Source organism: Harpia harpyja, chromosome 18 (genome assembly GCF_026419915.1).
Source record: "Harpia harpyja isolate bHarHar1 chromosome 18, bHarHar1 primary haplotype, whole genome shotgun sequence".
In the NCBI taxonomy this organism is placed as follows: Eukaryota; Metazoa; Chordata; class Aves; order Accipitriformes; family Accipitridae; genus Harpia; species Harpia harpyja.
Genome location: NC_068957.1, coordinates 112,840 through 130,014, shown reverse-complemented (window position 1 = coordinate 130,014; position 17,175 = coordinate 112,840). Strand labels below are relative to the sequence as shown.

Here is a 17,175-nt window from a genome sequence, read left to right as displayed (position 1 = left end):
AGTGGCAGTACCAGAGGAAGCAGGAGCGAGTGGGGTAAGGAGGGTCCATTCCCCTCGGCAGTGAAACAGTGATGGATAGAGCAAGGCAGAACTGTAGCCCCTACTCCAGGCTGTACAGGGGGATGTGGCACTGCCAGCCCTGGGGGAATGGGCCTGCTGGGCGCAGGGCTGGGTGCTGGATGGACTGACAGCAGTAGAGCCACGGCTCCTGGTCCTAACTGTTGCCTCCCAGCATTGCTTTGCTGCCTGCTTGGCTGTGCTGGCAGCTGCTGGGCTTTCCATCCCCTCCTGCTCCAGCAACTGTGGCCCCAGCTACCATGCAGAGCAGTTAGTGTGAGTGCAGAGCGTCCAGTCCCCCGGCACGCAGGAAAAGTCTTTATCATCTGCTTGGGATGTGAACCACCATGTCTAAATGGAAATTGTGGGTGAGGAAGTGGCAGGGAGAGGACAGGGACTGCCAGCCCAGCCTGCAGGCTCTCTTTAGCACACTTAACTGCTCCAGAATTGAGGGTCGGCTGCCAACTGCTTTGCCCAGGGTCCCACAAAGCCCCAGCTACTCTTTTTATTTCAGGCCTAACGAGAGACCCTGGTCTGCCTTTGGCAGGAGCATGTGTACTGTCCTTGGGACTATCTCCCGCAGCACTGGCCTCCCTCCATTGGCCCTTGGGGCTGAGCCAGAGCTGCTGTGCTCTTCTCAGAGCTGCCTGCAGGGCTGGGCCTTGCCTGAGGGCAAAGGAAGGTGGTTCCCCACCTGATCTCCATGCATTTCCTCAGGAGCTGGGACAGTCCTCTAGCCAGGCAGGAGACTGAAAGCTGTTGGAGTCCAGGGCAGGTGGCTGGGTCCTGCCAGCTCCTGCCAGCCTTGTTCAATGCCCTTGCCCATCTGTCTTGTCCCTGTCCCCAGGAGAAGCTGGGGGCAGCAAGACAGGGCTTGTAAGTCCTTTTCACTCTCTGTGCATGTTGTGATGTGTTGGTGTTAGAAGCAGAGTAGGAGGAGGTGGGTGGGAGATGCAATGGCCATGGATGCCCTGGGGTGTCCATTCCCAAGCACAGGCCAATCCTAGGGAGGGGATATCCCCTCTGACCTGTCCAGGAGGGAAGGAGGAACAGCATTGCTTCAGAGCTGGAAGGGAGGGATCTATGCTGCGCACTCTTGGCAATGCATCCAGCCTGGAGCAAGGACAAGGCAGCAGGGAGTGAGCATGTGCCCCTCTGGTGCTGGCCCATGAATCCTGAACCAGCGATCAGCCTGCAGGAGAAACTCATAGCAGAAGCAGTGGCAGGATCTTTGGTAGTTCCCGAAGTCTGGCTCGAAGGAGGGCAGCAGCCTCTGTGAAGGGAGTGAGAGGCCAGCAGGGACCGGGGTCTGCGCTGAGCCTGGGTTTCCTGTATCACTGCCCAGTCTGTCAGGTGTAGGGGTGGCACCCCTGCCCCTGGCCAGGCCACTCTATCAGGCTGAAATATCAGTGGAAATACCCTTTTCTGCCTCCTTTTATTTGCAGGGAATCTGAAGCATGTTGTTTAGCGGAGAAGGAAGGCTCAAGTTTCCACAAGAGCATTTCCCGTGGGGAAGACGGCGTGTTTATGTGAGCAGCTGGTGAAATTTGTGGCTGTGGGGGAAATTTGGAAGAAATTACTGTTGGTTGGTTGATTTTTTTCTCTTTAAAGAAGAAAAGCTGCTGCACACCATGAGCACTGTGGCTGTCCCCAGGCAGGAGTGTGGGCCCTCCAGCCACAGCCTTCCAGTGCTGGCAGAGCCTCCCTTGCTCCTTTCTCTTTCCTGTTTTAACACCACGGAGTTTATTCTCACAACTGGTTTTAAATGTTTTGTAAGAGAGGGGCTCCTCAGACCTGTGAACCCTCCCCAGCTGGCAGGAGCACGGCCTCTGATCTGCCCACCCGGGGAGTGGTACCGAGGGCCAGCGACAGCCTGGGCCACGGGCTGTGCCTCTTACCCACAGAAAGGCACAGCTGTTGTTTTTTTAACGGGGAATTTTTTTTAAATAAAGTATTTGAAATACTCCTCCAGCCCTTGCCTTTCTTCCTGCGCCCACCCTGCCTTGCCAGTGCTCTTTTCCACAGCACTTCACATGTTCAGCAGAGGTCCCGCCAGCACTGGAAAGCAAAGATCTGCAGTTGTATTTGTGAGTGTCCCTTCCAGCCCCATCACGTAAGGCAGCACAGATACCTCCCCCCCCAGAGCAATGGGTGGGCTCCTGAAATCCTGTGCTGAGGGGCCAGACCCTGGGGATGCTCTCCAGAGTGTTGAGGGAGATGCAGGGCAGGGTGGCTACTCCTGACCTGAAAGATCTCAGATGAACCTCCAGATGCCCTAGCGCCCTATAAAAGCTGCCACTCAGCATCTCAGCGAGGCATCTCAGCAAGGGGACAGGTACACAGGTATCTGGGGCAGATCCATCCTGGTGCCTCGGGCTGTGGAGCCTGGCCCCTGCTGCCCTTGTCCGCTCCTTCACCTGGCCCACGGAGCTTTTATTTGTGCTGTTTCTTTTTAAAGATGTCCAGTTGCTGTGGGAAAGCATATTTCCTGTTGCTTTAATTAGATTATGCTGGAATAAATAGCAAGACGAAGGGACTCCCAGCCTGGCCTGGCTTTGTTGTGATCTCTTGTTTTTCACTGCCGATCCAAACAACAGGAAATCCAGTGTGGAGGGAGTTCAGCTGGACATGGCTCCCATGTCCCCCGGAGTGACTCCTGACCCCCTCCCTGCTTCCCGCCGTGTCCCCCTGGCGCCTGCTGCAGTGGGGTGGGGGGAGACCGGCGTTGCGTGGTGACCACTGGCAGAAGGCTGGCACTGCCACTGGCACAGCAAAGGCTCTCAGTGCCCAGGGGAGATGTCAGCCCTGGGGATCGTTCAGCCAGAAGAGTGAGATATGAGAGAGCAGAGAAGCTGGCTGGCTGCCCCCTCCGACCCACATTGGGGCCCCCATGTGCTCTGACCCCGCACCAGGCACAGACAGCCCTGCAAGCCGTGGGACCTGCTTCAGGAACACCACTGGGAAAACAAACAATAGGAACGCCCCCAAGTATCAAACGTTGTGGCACTAAATGGGGTTTAGGTGAGGTGCAGGGAGAGCTGCACCCGGTGATGGGACTGTAGGGATATGGCACCCTAAACCAGGCAGGTCGCCCACCCACAGACAGCTGGGGAGACTGAAGCACAGGGTAAAGCACCTCCTCCGCCATCTCTGTCCACAGCCCTAAATGCGGAGAGACAACTGGAGCTTAGCTTGGTGCAAAGCAAGAAAAGTGCAAAAGGAGGGACAAAGGCTCAGGGGTACCCCCAGTGCCCCCTCAGATGACCCCCTCACACCCAAATCCCCCTCCAGCCAGCTGAGGGCACCAGCCCACATCAACCTCGCCAGCCCTGGCACCAACTGAGCCCCCTTCTTGCCCCCCACCCTGGATAGGTGTTACAAGGGTGTCCCAGCCTGGATGGGGGGAGGCATGGGGGTTCCCACCCAAGAGGTTGTGAGGCAGGTGGGAGAACAGGGGGTGGTTGGGTGTGTCCAGGCTGGGTGGGAAAGTGTGGGAGGCACCAGCCTGGATGGGGTGACATGGCGGGTCCCAGCCTGAACGGGGAGGACACGGAGGGGCCCAGCCTGGGGGGGGGGGGGGGGGCACGGGGGCCGGCCGGGGGCCGGAGGTGCCGGCACCGCCCCCGGGGGCCGTCCTGCCCCGTCCCTCCCAGCCTCCTCCGCCCGCCGGCCCCGCTCCGCTTCGACTTTCCCCGCGGCCCGGCCGCGCCGGGGCCGCTATAAATCCGGCGGCGGCGGCGGCGGCTGCCCGGGCTGTGCAGGGAGCGGAGCCGAGCGGGGAGCAGGGCCGCCCAGGTAAGCGCGGGGGGAGCCGGGCGCCGCTCCCCGCCCCCCCTCCCCCGGCTGGGTACCCCGCCGGACCCCATCTGCCCGGGGCGGCGGGGGCGGGCAGCCCGCGCCTCGCTGAGCGCTGCCGTGTCCCCGCAGGCGCCGGAGGAGATGAGCTCTCTACGGTGCCCCTCCCGGGGCACGAAGGACCGCGAGGTGGCGGCGACCCTGCGCTGCCGCTCCGGCACCGGGGCCGGGGAGCTGCCGGCCGCCGCGGGGGGCGCTCCGCCGCCCCCCGCCGCCCCTTTGGCCCTGCAGACGGCTCCCCACCTCCTGGCCAGCATGCACCTCCAGAAGCTCAACAGCCAGCACCGCACCGCGGGGGGAGTCCGGCGCTCCCAGGAGCCCCGCTCGCCGCCCGGCTGGGGCTTGGGGACGCGGGGCGCGGGCAGCCGCTCCCCCCCGGCCGCCGGCCCCGGCATCATCGACTCGGACCCGGTGGACGAGGAGGTGCTCAGGGCGCTGGTGCTGGAGCTTGGCCTCGACAGGGCGGACGAGCTGCCGGAGCTCTGGCTCGGCCACCACGAGTTCGACTTCCCCGCGGACCTGCCGGCCGGCTGCTGAGGCTGGAGGGCGGCTGGGGCCGGGGCTTCCCGCGTCGCCCCACTGGGGACCCGCCGTCCGGTGCCGCTGAGCGCGGAGAGCGCCCCGGCTGCCCCACGGGGGGGCGAGGGCCGGCGCTGCGGGCGGGGTGGGGGCGCAGGGAGCGCTCGGAGCCCGGCCGAGGGTGGGAAGGGGCCGCCCTCGGGGCTGGAGGAGGGGTGGGGCCGCGCTGCCCGCCCCCAACGCGGAGTCGCCTCGCTGGGCCAGGGAGGCGGAGGTCTCAAGGTGCTGTCTAATAAAATCTGGAAGGACCCTTATCCCCCCGGCTGTGCCCCTTTCCCTGTCCAGCTCAGCGCTGGGGCTGGGGGGGACGACAAGGAGGTCCGTCTCCGCGGGGGACCCCGTAGGAAGCGGCCCGGGGTGGGAGGAGGGTGTGCCCCCCGCAGCTCCCGAGCCTCCTCCCGGCTTTACGGTGGCGCCAGGGGTGCCACCTGCGCGGTGTCCCCATCGTGTCACCCCCGAGGACGGGACCTCTGTCCCGCCCGCGCCCCGCTGTGGGAGCGATGCTGCGGGGACCCGCCGGGGGCCGCCCGGTGCGGGGCCGCTCCGCTCGGCTGCCTGGCGGGGCGCGGGGGCCTGGGGGTATCCCGGGGGGCCCAGCTGGGGACCGCTGGCCCCCGAGCTGCTTTCGGGAACGGGCACTCAGGCCCGGAGGGCTGCGTGGGGTCCCAGCTCCAACCCGGCAGGGGCCGTGGGCGAGGGGAGGGCGGTGGCCCGGCACGCGTGTTCCTCCCGGCTCGGCTCCCGGGGCAGCCGGGGTACCCGGAGTCTCCGAGCGCCCCGTCCCGGAGGTGGGGGGGAGAGGGGGGCTGTACCACCCCCGAAACCCGCACACCCTCTCCCGAGCCGCAGGGGCACAACGTGGGGGGCCGTCCCACGGCACCGGCAAGAGCCGGGAGGGATCCGGTCACCCTCCGACGACTTCCCCCCGTGCCCCCCCGGCACGGACTCAGCCGCCCGCTGCCGGGAGCGGGGTGCCCCCGTCAAGGCCGCTTGCAGCGGGGAGGGGACGGGGCACCCCACCTCGCTGGTGGGGGCTGCCCAGACCCCTCCTCCCTCACCTCCCGTGGGCAGCACGTCAGCAGGTCACCGCGGGGAGGGCCGAGCCTGTCCCGCGGGGGGCGGAACACGCACCCCGGCTGCCCTGGCACCGGGCGGCGCTGGACCTCCGGGCCAGCAGGGGGCGCTCCGCCGCGCGGCCGCCGCGCCCCTGGGTATCAACCGCAGACCGGAAGCGGCAGCCCTTTCCCGGCGGAGCGCAGCCATGGTGAGAGCGCGGCGCGGCTGCTGCCTGCTGCCATCCGCTGCCATCCACTGCTCGATGGGGGCTGCCGCCCCCCCCGCCGCGTCGCGGGGCGTGGGAGGGAGCCCGCCGCCAGGGCCGGGGTGGGGCGGGAGCCCGGGGGGGCCGGGGAGGGACGGCTGGGGGGGGGCTGAGCCTGGCGGCGGCCCGTAACGCGTCCCGTCCCATCCCGTCCCGTAGGCCCGTGGCCCCAAGAAGCACCTGAAGCGCGTGGCTGCGCCCAAGCACTGGATGCTGGACAAACTGACGGGCGTCTTCGTGAGTGCGGGATGGGGTTGGGGATGGGGCCGGGCCCGGGCCGCCCGCGACAGCGGCCGTCCCCGCTCTCTGCGGGCCCAGGCGGCTTCGCAGTCTCACCAAGGGGGTGCTCAGGTGCACTGTTCAGGCGCTGGTGGTGAGCTGGGGCCGTTGGGCAGCGCCCGGGAGAAGGGGTGCTTCCTGTTAGGGTCTTTGCAAGCAGCTTTTCTGTTTCCCCCATTTGCCAGTGGGGTAGTTGGCTGCTCTCTTTGAACCTGCTTGTTGTGTTTTTCCTTCACTGGGGTGGGTGAGTAGATCGTTGCATGGTGTTGGGGGCAGTGTTCTGTGAGGCTGGCAAGGCTTGGGGGAAGGGTGCTGTGAATACCAGGAAAAGATATCTGCAGCCTATCACTGCCTCCTTAGCAGTTAGGCTCCACACAGCTGTCCTTGGGTGCTGCTGTGAGAGCTGCCGGGCTGGTAGCATTCATCCTCTGGGGACAGTCAATGCTGATGTTGTGCTTGAGCACCCAGCAGAAAGCTTGTGTTTGCAGGCACCCCGTCCATCGACAGGCCCTCACAAACTGAGGGAATGCCTTCCGCTCATCATCTTCCTGCGGAACAGGCTGAAGTATGCCCTGACAGGAGATGAGGTCAAGAAGATCTGCATGCAGAGGTTCATCAAGATAGATGGCAAAGTCCGTACAGACATCACCTACCCTGCAGGCTTCATGGGTGAGCACGGAGGGCTGGGGCAGGTACCTCAGGCAGCTCTGCTGCACTGATGGGGGGATGTTTTGTGAGGCTGGCACGATTTGGGGGGAAAGATGCTTTCCTGGTGGGGTTGAAGAAAAGATAAGTATAAGCAGTTGTTATTTAGTTTGGAGTTGTGCACTGCAATGAATACCAAAGCCAGATATCTGTAGCCTATAACTGCCTGCTTGCATATGCGTAAATTGCTGTTCAGACTTCAGCCTTTTGCAGTTTTTGCTAATTTGCACTGTATTGCAGTAAAAGACGTGAGTCTGTGGTCAAGAGGAGATACCCACCCCATCATTCATGCCTGAAGTGTTCCGCAGTCACTAGTTCTTTTTAAACCTGAGCTTTGTGCTGAGTTACAATGTTGGGTAATGTAGCTGATAACAGCTGCTGTTTCATTTCCCCTCTCTGAAATCAGATGTCATCAGCATCGAGAAGACAGGTGAGCATTTCCGCTTGGTGTACGATACCAAGGGCCGGTTTGCTGTTCACCGCATCACAGCTGAAGAGGCCAAGGTGAGGGCTTCAACGTGGGTTAAGCGTGGGACCAGTTGGGTTTGGTCGGGGTGGTGTTTCCTCTTTGGCATCTCCTGAACAGGAGCTGCTGGCTCTCTTCCCTGAGAGCTGAGTCCATGCCGCCCTTGGCCATCAGGGCCTTCAGTGTTGGGGTGCGAAGCCTTTAGCAGGGGGGAAGTCTTGTGGTGACATGAGAGCAGCTCCTAGATGACTGTAGGTGCATTGTCTGGTGCTTGAAATGACCACTGTTGGCATGGGCTGGGTTACCTTCACAGGGAGCTTTGGGGTGGGGATGGCTCTGCTGTGGTGTGGTGAGCCTTAGCGTAGGGCTCCACAAGCTAACAGTGATCAGAAACATGGTACTGCTTGCGGTGCAAAAGCTTTGAACTCCTTCCCGGGTCTGTTATGGAAGTGTTTACAAAACTGCCCTCTGGCCCTAGGTGTCGGGGAGTGACTCCTGCACGTGTTTTTTTAACCCAAGCATGATGGCATGCCTGAGCTGCAGGTCTGCGGGCTACTTCGCATGTTCTTACTAAGGGCAGGCTGTGCAGGCATGCAGTGATGCTGAGGGGAGAGATGGCTGTGCCACAGCCAGCTGTGGTGGGCGTTTGGGGCCTCTCTGCTCCCCCGTGTTTGGCTTTTACCTCTGGCTACCACTCTGTATTGACCTGTGAGTCTCAGAGTGGCTGTGAAGGAGTCAGGAGTGAAAGGCAGGAGGGATACAGATCTCTCTTGGGTCCTGAAGAAAGGCAGCCTGTGCCTCCACTGTGTGACCACGGGCTTCAGGGCAAAATGAGGAAACTACCCTGGCACAGGCTTTCCTAGGAAGACGCAGCCAGTGTTTGTGGCAAGGCCAAAGCCCAGGGTGGCCAGCTGTTCCCGAAGCGCAGGTGTTTTCTGGTGGGGCTGTAGCACAGCTGCATGGCAGCCCTGCGAGAGGCATTGCTGGGGCAGTGAGCTGGGCAAGTCACTGCCCAGGCTCCTGTAGCGAGCCCTGGAGTGTCTGGGTGTTTTGCTTGGGGTCTGAGGGCTCTCTGGGGACCGAGTCCCGTGGTCCATGGCGCCACTCACTGCCTCAGCTAAGCAGTGTTGGGTTTTGTTTGCAGTACAAGCTGTGCAAGGTGAGGAAGATCTTTGTGGGCACCAAAGGAATCCCTCATCTGGTCACCCACGATGCTCGTACCATCCGCTATCCAGACCCCCTCATCAAGGTGAATGATACGGTCCAAATTGACCTGGAGACAGGCAAGATCACAGATTTCATCAAGTTTGACACAGGTAGGTCTTGCATCCCGTGTAAACACTGTACTCTTCCCCACTGTGGAGAGCAGTGTGGAAGTTAAATACAAATGTCAGACATCTTTGCTCTAAAGTAGAGAGGCAGTGGTGGTAGCCTTGGGAAAGGGGTTGTTTCCCTGGGGCATCTCCACCTGGAGCCAGAGCAGGGATTCCTCCCATGTGCTGGCAGTGGAAGGCGTTTGGCGTAGGGTCTTGGAACAATTCGGAGAGCAAGCAGGCACCAGGTAGAAGCAGCGAGCTGATGGAGTGGCTGTTTGAGCCTGGCTCTCACAGAGGTGTGAGCAGAAAGCTCTGGGCAGCTGTAGGGAGGTTGCTGGCTGTCTGCTGTGGGAGAAGATTTCAGTTGCAGAGCCATGAGCAGTGAGTGCCAGGACAAGTGGTACAGGAATGCCTCCTGGGTGCTGACACAACTGAGAAGGTGGTGGGGAATGGGGTATGGGAAAGGTATGGGCCTTGGGGGCCAGAGAGCTGTTTGGCTCCTCAAAGTGTGCCAGGGTTCCTGTGGGATGTAGGTGTCACCAGGTGGTCCGGTGGCTGCTCTGTGGGCCGTTGCGGCTCTGTCCCTTCCCTTCTTCAGCAGTGCTCCTCAGAGAGCCCAAGCGGAAGGGTGGGCTTCACCACGGCACCTGGTGCCAGCTCTTGTCACACCTGTCTTCCTTCACCCCAGGTAACCTGTGCATGGTGACCGGCGGTGCCAACTTGGGTCGTATTGGGGTGATCACCAACCGGGAGAGACACCCTGGCTCGTTTGACGTGGTTCACGTGAAGGACGCCAATGGCAATAGCTTTGCCACCAGGCTCTCCAACATCTTTGTTATTGGCAAAGTAAGCCTGCGCGGACACGAGGCGGGTGGGTTCCCCCATGTTGTTGGGCACTGCTGGCTGAAGCAAAGAGGCGTTGGTGTCTTCTGTAGGCAGCTGCCTTCCCACACGGTGAAGCTCCAGTGCCAGCATCAGTTCTGGCTCTGCTCCCTGTGGTTCTGTCTGCTATGGGCTGACTGGGGAAGGGGAAGCAACCGTAAATTTAGCAATGGCGACATTTTCGAGAAGCAGCCCTGTGGTTTTCTAAACCTGAGAGTTGGGAGCTGAGCCGTGCTCAGGTCTTGATGTGCCCTGGGCAGCTGCTCTGACTGAGAGTGCCCTCCCCGCCCAATGCCTCTGCTGTCTCGCCATCCCCAATGGGCTCTTTTGTCCAAGTTGGAAAGGGGTGGTGTTTTGGCTGAAGTGCATTCTTCATGGACGTGACCGAAAGAGGCAGCTGTAGGGCTGGTACACCTTTGGCGCCTTCCTAAGGGGCTTCTGCTGGGCCAGTGCTGCCGCAACCCTGTGTACATGGCCCAGCGCTGGGTAGGGGCTGGCTTCTGCTGCTTTTCCCCCCATGAGGGAGAGCTCTGCCCCTGTCCAGATTTCCTGATGCGAGGTAGCTGCTTCTCCTTTGCTGCAGGGTAACAAGCCGTGGATCTCCCTGCCCCGTGGAAAGGGCATCCGCCTGACCATTGCTGAAGAGAGAGACAAGAGACTGGCAGCCAAGCAGAGCAGCGGGTGAACTCCGGCTCGGGCCGGCAGTGGTCCTTTCAGTCTATTAATTAAACCGTTTCCCAAATGGCTGTGTGACTGGCTGGGAAGCATCCCAGGGCTGGAGGGAGCTGTGCTGTACCAGTGCGAAGGCATGCTCTGCTCTCCAGAAGGGCCTGCTGATGAGGGAGCTGAGCAACTGCCAGAGCCATCTCCCAGAAAGGCAAGGAGGAACAGTGGGGAGAACCTCCAGGCTGCTCCATCCCCAAGAAAGTGTTGGCACACGCGCTCCTGGACGTCATTCCCAGTAACATGCTGGAGGAGCAGGGGAGTGGGAAGAGCCATCTGGGCTCTCCCCAGGGACAGTGGTGCCAGACAGGCTTAAGGCCCTCCGGGAATGCCCCTGACCGTGGGACTGAGCAGAGAGGGGAGACTTCGGTGGCCAGCGCCAGGGGTGGGGGGTGCATTGGCCGGTCGGCTGGGCTCCGAGGCGGGTGGCGCTCGGCATCCCTGAGCCCGGCTGCTTGCTGAGGAGGTCCCTCACAGGCTGCTCTTCCTCAGTGCCTTCCCCGCAGAGGTGGAGTGTGTGAGGGATCACACTGACAGCCAGGATGGGGGAGACTGCAACAGTGGGGGTGGCAGTGGCAGTGCTGGAGGCTGGGCAGCTCTCTTGGGAGGGACTTGGCTGGAGCAGAGGAATTGGGGTGCTGGGGTCCCCAGGGAGTCTGGCAAAGGCAAGTGCCAAGCACTGGTCCGGGGACGGACTGATGCCCCACAGGAGGTTGTGCCAGGGCCGGGGCTGGGTGGCTGGAGAGCAGCAGTAGCCGTGGAGGCCAAGGTGGGCAGGGGTTGCGTGGGCAGTGAGCCTGGGCAGCAAGGACAGTCCCAAAGCCGGGGCTGTGCCAGGAGAGGCACAGGGGGCACCGCAGGGAAGGGGTTTCTCTGTGCCGCCTGGGGTGCCGTCCACACCCCCATCCCTTGCGAGCCTCCCCGTGCCACTCCCTCTGGACGCTATGCAGGCTCAGGGCCAGCTGCCTTCTCTGGGGACCTGCCTGGCACTGGCAGCGGGACACTACTGCTTTTGCTGTCCCGCCACGCAGGCAGAGTGGAACGCCCTGCGCAGAGCCCTCAGCACCCTCCTGAAGAGGGAGGGCCATCGCCGTCGAGCTGGGGCGTGCGGGAGGGTGGCGATGCCTGCGGGGAAAGGAAAGGAGAACTGTAGGCGAGAGGCTGGGTGGCTGACGGGGAAGCTCCTGCCTGCCCCCTGCCACCGAGGGCTTTCCGCAGGGAGGGGTGGCCGGGGCACGGCCAGCCCCCGTGTGCGTAGTGCTGCCGTCGGCTGGGGCGGCACTCGACTCGGGAACGTACCTGAGTCATCCTCGGGCACGTCGCTGGGGCCGGAGGATTGCTGCGCGTCGCCTCTGTGCTCGGAGGCCGCCTGCATGGGGAGAGCAAGCGTATGGGTGAGGGAGGGAGGAGATGTCAGTGGGATGACACGGAGAGCACCAGCCATCTCCCTGCTGCACACAGCCCGGGCGTGTGGATGGGCCAGCAGATGGGCAGGAGGCCGAAGCTGTACTGGAAAACCCCTGGGGCATGTAAAAGGGGTAATGCCACCCCCAAAGTCTGCTGGAGTCAGAGCTGGATCCTCCGTAATCCCAGTCCCAGGCAACTCAGGATTTGCCAGAATGATTCTTCTTGCATGACTCGAGAAGACCGGCACCAGGGAGGCCATGTAGGAGGCAGCCAGGTATCTGGGGGAACCCAGGTGTCTGGGGGGACCCCCACACCCATGCACCCCCCAGGTCCCCCCATCACCCCTAGATTTAGGGGTTGGGTGAGGCTGTTGTGGCCCTTCCTGGATTTGGGGAACCCCCCTAGGTACCCCAAATCCCTATAGGGAGCCCCCAGGGACCCCATGCCCCTTCCCAAGGCACTATAGGGAACCCCACCCCCCACAAGTACCCCAAAAGCCTCCTGTGAGTGCAGCCAGGGACCTCAAGCACCTCCCAGGACCCAAAATCCCCCATGGGGATCCCCCCCCCAGGACTCCAAACCCCTCTCTGGGGACCACCCCAGGACCCCAGTTTCTGCCCACCCAGCACCCCAAATACCCCCTGGGATGGGGAGCAGCACTCACAGTTGTCCTAGGGGACCGACGTGTCTGGGAAGGGGGGGCAAGGGGACTGTTCCCCCTTAGGGCCACCAACCCCCCCCCAGTCACCCCCTTTCCCAGGGTCCTCATTCCTCCCCAGCACTCTAAAACTCCCCCCCACCCCCCGGGGGTGGGGAACTGCAGGTGCAGTGCTGCCCTAAGGAACGGAGGTGTCTGGGTGGTGGTGGGGCAGGGTGACCTCCCCACCCTGCACCAGGGTCACAGTGACCACCAGGGACAGGGGGACCACTGATGCCACCACGATGGGGACTATCGGGGACACTTGGGGTGATGCTGCTGCATCATGACCATGGGGACACCCCAGAAGGAGAAGGAGGGACCCATCCTCTCCTGGGGGGCCACATCCCCCTCCCTGTGCTGAAGGCAGGGTGCAGTGTGTCGATGCAGTCCCTCATGGCCAGCAGCTGTGTGCCTGAGGACAGCAGCCCTGTGGGTACAGCTGGGGGACACTGTGCTGTCACGCCCCAACATCCTGCCTCATCCCACCTGCGTTAGAGGAGTGGAGTGGGGCCATGCATGGCGGCAGTGTCCCTGCTCCACCGAGGAAGGGCTTGGGCAGATGGGAGGGGGACAGTGGCAGCATTGGGTGTCCTGCAGCCCCTCAGGGGAGAGCTGGGGCTACCTGGGGTGGGAGCTGCAATGATGGGTATGGCCAAAGGATGGGGATTCCTGGTGGGTCTGGACCCACTGCTGGAGCTAAGGGTGTGGTAAATCATGTTGCTTGTGGCAAACCCTGCCGGGTGCTCAGCCCTGCTGCTTTGGGATGGGAATGTGCACCCAGGGCACTGTGCAGAGGGGTCCAAGGTACGGTGGAGCAGCAGGGCCCGGTCCTCCACCATGCTGGGTGTACTGCAAAGGAAACAGAAGTGCTTTGTTTTGCAGGTTGCAAGTCTATTTTTTGCTCTGTCTCTCTTTATCCTGCTCCCTGTCCCTCATTTCAAATTTCTCCCTCTCTGTCCTGTCACCTGTTGCTATTTTTTTCCTTTCTCCATCTCATTCTGTCTTGCTCCTTGTCCCTGTTTTTTTAGGTCTTCCCTCTCTGCCCTGTAGCCCATCGCTATTTTTTTTTTCTTTCCCCGTCTCTGTTTGTCTGGCTCCCTGTCCATCTTTCTTCGTTCCTCCCCCTTAAACTTTCCTCTGCCCAATAACCTGCTGCTATTTTTTCTTTCTCCATCTCGCTTGCTCTGGCTCCCTGCCCCTGTTCTGTCCTCCCTCTCTGTCATGCTGCCCATCCCAGTTTTTTCCTGCATCTCCATCCTGCTCCCCCTGCCTCTTTGTGCTGCCTCTCTTTCTCCCTCCCTGTTGGGCTCCCTGTCCCCGTCCTTCTCTCTGGGTCCCGTTCCCTGCCTCGTGCTTTCTTGCTACACCCCTGCTGTCCAGCCAGCTGTGGCTTTTCTCCTCTCTTCTCTGCTCCTCAGTTTTGGCAGCCTTCGCCCCTGCCCAGCAGCCCATCGCTCCAGGAGCCAGCCGACCGACCGTGCGTTCCCTGACGGACCGACAAGCGTGGCTCTGGGACCGACTGCCGAGGTGTCCCAGGGGCAGGGGGAGCGTCGGGGGGTCCTCGAGCCCCGGAGCAGACTCTCTCGCAGGACTCCAGGACTCGGTAGGCGCTCGGCTGAATAAACACTCGCCGTCCGTCCCCTTTGCCCTCCGGGCTGCGTTTGCGCTCCCTTTGCACGGGGCGAGGGGCCGTGAGGGAGCCCAGGGGAGGAGGTGAGGCGCTGGGGGGGTCGGGCCATGCCCCCCCTGTTCCTGCTGGGCTCCAGCTGAGGACCGGGGCTGGAGGAGCCCGGGTGCGGGCAGTGAGGCTGATGGAGACCGCCCCTCCCTGTAAAGGGGGGGCTGCCGGGGGAGGGGCCGCGGCGGGGCCGGTGGGAGCCCAGGCAGGAGCGGAGCGGTGGCCGGGCTGCGGCTGCCCCTCGGGAGAAGGTGAGCGGGGCCGGGCGCCCCTCGGACCGCGAACGTCCCAGGCGGGGGTGGCCCGGGGGAGGTGGGGGCCGCCTGTGCCGAGGCCGGGGGGGAGGCCCTGGGGGCTCACAGGGGGGCTGGGAGCACGTGGGCCGGGGGGGGCCCGGGCCCCGTGGCGGAGCTGCGCAATCGCCCGGCGGGTCCCGGGGAAAGCCCCGAAGAGGACGGCGGGGTCCGTGTCGGACGCGCGGGGCGGGGCCGCGCCGTGCCGGGGCGGCGGCGGCGGGCGCTGCCCGGAGCCGGGCGGGGGGTGCCGCGCCGGAGCTGCCCGGAGCGGCGCTGGGGACTGCGGCTGCGCCGGCGTGGGGGTGGGCGGAAACGGAAGCGGCGTCCCCTCGGGGCATGCCGGGAGCTGTAGTTTCCGCGGACTCGGCGGCCGGGCAGCCGCGTGGCTCTCGGGCGCGGCGTAGTCCTCGCTGCTGCCGCCGCCGCGGCCCCCGGAGTGCGACCAGATCAGACTCAGGAGCGTTGCCGGTTTCGCGTGGTTTTCCGCGGCCTTCCCGCTGCGCCCGCTCCCCGAGCAGCCCTCCCGGGCGCATGCGCCGTCCTGCGCGTGGGGCAGCCCGGCGTTCGCGCGCCGGCTCCGGCCCCTCCGGCGCATGCGCGGTCCCCGGGAGCAGCGTGGCGGCGCGCGGGTCTCGGCGGCAGCGGGCGAGCGCCGGGACCGCGGGCGAGCGCCGGGACCGCGGGTGAGGCGAGCGATCCCCTCCGGCGGGGGCGGGGGCGGGGGCGAGGGCGAGGGGTGCCTCCTGCCCGCTGGCCGCCCGGGGCTGGCAGGACGGGAAGCTGCGAAGCGGCCGCCGCGGCAGGCTGCCGGTCCGCCGGAGGCGAGCCGGGCCAGGGCAGCGCCGGGGAGTTCCCCGAGAGAGAGCCGGTAGAAGGGAAGAGGGGACGGAGGCGGGCACCCCCAGGCGCGGCCAGCGGGCGCCTGCCCGAGTCGCCAGAGCTCCCCCGGCCCCGCTCGGCCCGTGCGGCTGCCCCCAGCTCCAGCCCCTCCCCTGAAGCCTGCGCTGTAGCCGCAGGCAGCCCCCGAGCCCTGTCGCGAGGGCAGCAAGCTGGCCCTGCGGTGGTCTCGAGTCTCCCTTAACAGGGGTGCCGTTAACAGCGGCGCGGGGAACGAGCGGCGTCTGCGGAAGCCCCTGCGGAAGGAGGGGCTCCGGCCAGGGTCGAGCTGCGGTAATAACGGTCACTGCTGCCTCTTTCCCTCTCCCAGAGGCCACGCTGTGGGTGCGGTTGTCCGTTCGTCCCCTGGGGATGCCGTTGACTGCAGCAGCCTCAGGCTTGCGTGGGCTGTCTCTGCCTGGCCTCCCTCTCCTCGCGGCGCGGGAGCGCAGAGGGACAGGCGGAGCGCTTACTGGCTGTGGGCAGGAGCTGCGGAAGCTGGAGAGGCCACAGAAAGGTAAAGAAGAAGAAGCGGAAGGCCGTCTGGCTGGCAGCTGCCTCCCGCTGCAGGCAAGAGAGAGCCTGCCTCTCTGGGTGTGGGAGCATCCCTCCTCGTAGTCCGCAGCAGGTCAGACCGCCAGGGTCTGTACGCACGACCAGCAGCGGGGTACGGCCACGTAGCGAGCGAGGCTACGTGTCTAGGAGGCCTCATCTCGTAAGAGCTGTGAGACGCTCGCGTGTTCCGTTATGTGGAGGACAGCCAAGCGACGGGAGTTCCAGAAGAGGAAGGGAGGAGAGAAGGAGAAAGAAGCGTCTGAGCTGGCAAGGTCTCCTGGCAGCTCCAAGAGCGAGAGCTGTGGTGAGTCCTGGGCCCTCGAGGCCCTGTCGCTCCTCTTGTGCGTCCTGGTCCCTCCCTCCCCCTCTCCTGGCCCCCTCGCTTTCCCATGCTGCTGTGACGTTTGGGGTTTTTTGGGTGGTGTTTGTGGTTTTTTTTTTTTTTTTCTTCCCTGTACCTCTCCTCTTCTGTCTATTCTCTTGTCCTGCTCCCTCTTCCTCTCCCCCTTTCTCTCTCTTGTTCGACTGCCCCCCTTCCTTTTTCTCTCTGCGTTCTTGTCCTGCTCCCTCTCCCTCTTCCCCCCCCCCCGCCGCCCCCCGTCTTTGTCCTGTAGCCAGTCGCTGTTTTTTCCTTTTGCATCTCCTTGTCCTGATCTGCATCCACCTCTTTCCCCGCCTCCCAATGTCTCTGGCCTGTTCCCTGGTGTTCTTTTCCTCTCTGCGCCTGTACGTGCCGCTCTGTGTCCCTGCCTTCCTATCTCTCTTCTTCCTACTTTCTCTTTCTCTCTCTATCCCTTTGTCTTGCTTGCTGTTGCTGTTTATTTTTGTCATTCTGGATCTCACTGTCCCCGTCCTCCTTCCTGTTCATCTCTTACTCTCTCTGACCCTTTGTGCTGCTTCCTGCCCCTTTTTTATTCACCCTCCCTCTCTCTGCAGGGCTCCTGATACTTCTCTTTCTAAATTCCCCAACCCCCTGTGCTTCTCACGGTCTCTGTCTTTCTTTCTCTCTCTCTCTCTCCCTCCCTCGTTGTCATTGTTCTTGTCTGTCGCTCTGTCTTGCTTCCTGTCCCGTCGTTTCTCGCTGTATCCCTTTGTCCTGCTCCCTGCTCGTAATTGTATTCCTCTCTGTCCTGAGGACCGTCCCAGTTTTTTATCTCCGTCCTGCCGCTGTCCTGATTTGTCCTTCTCTGCCATGTTCCCTGTCCCTCTTTCTGTCTCTTTTCCTCTGTCCCTGCTGCTTATTTCTCCATCTCTGTCCAGACCCCTGTCCCTTCCCCCCCGCCCCGCCTTGCTGTCCCTCTGCCTTGCTTTCTTTCGCTACCTTTTCTGTCTGTCTCTCTCTGCCCCGTTCCCTCTCCCGTCCTTTCTAACTGTGTCCCCCTGTGCAGCTAGCTGTCTCTTCTTTCTTTTTTCTGTTCCTCAGTATTTTTTTCTTTTTCTGTATCTCTCTCCCACTGCCCATCGCAGTTGGTTTTTTCCC

At 63.0% G+C, this 17,175-nt stretch overlaps 3 protein-coding genes across 16 annotated transcripts in view; all 3 read left to right on the top strand.

Moving 5' to 3' along the window:
- Positions 1 to 2,593, top strand: part of HDAC8 (histone deacetylase 8) — a 53,536-nt gene extending 50,943 nt beyond the window's left edge. For all 14 annotated transcript variants that reach the window (XR_008239153.1, XM_052813865.1, XM_052813856.1 and 11 more), the window contains one exon: positions 1,503 to 2,593. Coding sequence is in view for 13 of the 14 variants with exons in the window: in XM_052813865.1 (XP_052669825.1) it covers positions 1,503 to 1,525 (23 nt within the window). In the remaining variant the exon portion in view is untranslated. The remainder of the gene's footprint in view (positions 1 to 1,502) is intronic.
- Positions 2,594 to 3,718: 1,125 nt separating this feature from the next.
- On the top strand, positions 3,719 to 4,997 carry CITED1 (Cbp/p300 interacting transactivator with Glu/Asp rich carboxy-terminal domain 1). Its single transcript, XM_052813873.1, has 2 exons — positions 3,719 to 3,852; positions 3,985 to 4,997. The coding sequence occupies exon 2, from the start codon at positions 3,997 to 3,999 to the stop codon at positions 4,447 to 4,449; it is 453 nt and encodes a 150-aa protein (XP_052669833.1). The 5' UTR covers positions 3,719 to 3,852; positions 3,985 to 3,996; the 3' UTR covers positions 4,450 to 4,997.
- A 202-nt stretch (positions 4,998 to 5,199) lies between these two features.
- RPS4X (ribosomal protein S4 X-linked) lies at positions 5,200 to 10,206 on the top strand. The gene is made up of 7 exons (XM_052813871.1): positions 5,200 to 5,755; positions 5,972 to 6,049; positions 6,580 to 6,760; positions 7,203 to 7,300; positions 8,407 to 8,578; positions 9,267 to 9,424; positions 10,044 to 10,206. Exons 1-7 carry the CDS (start codon positions 5,753 to 5,755, stop codon positions 10,143 to 10,145), a joined length of 792 nt encoding a protein of 263 aa, XP_052669831.1. The 5' UTR covers positions 5,200 to 5,752; the 3' UTR covers positions 10,146 to 10,206.
- The last annotated feature ends 6,969 nt before the right edge of the window (positions 10,207 to 17,175 follow it).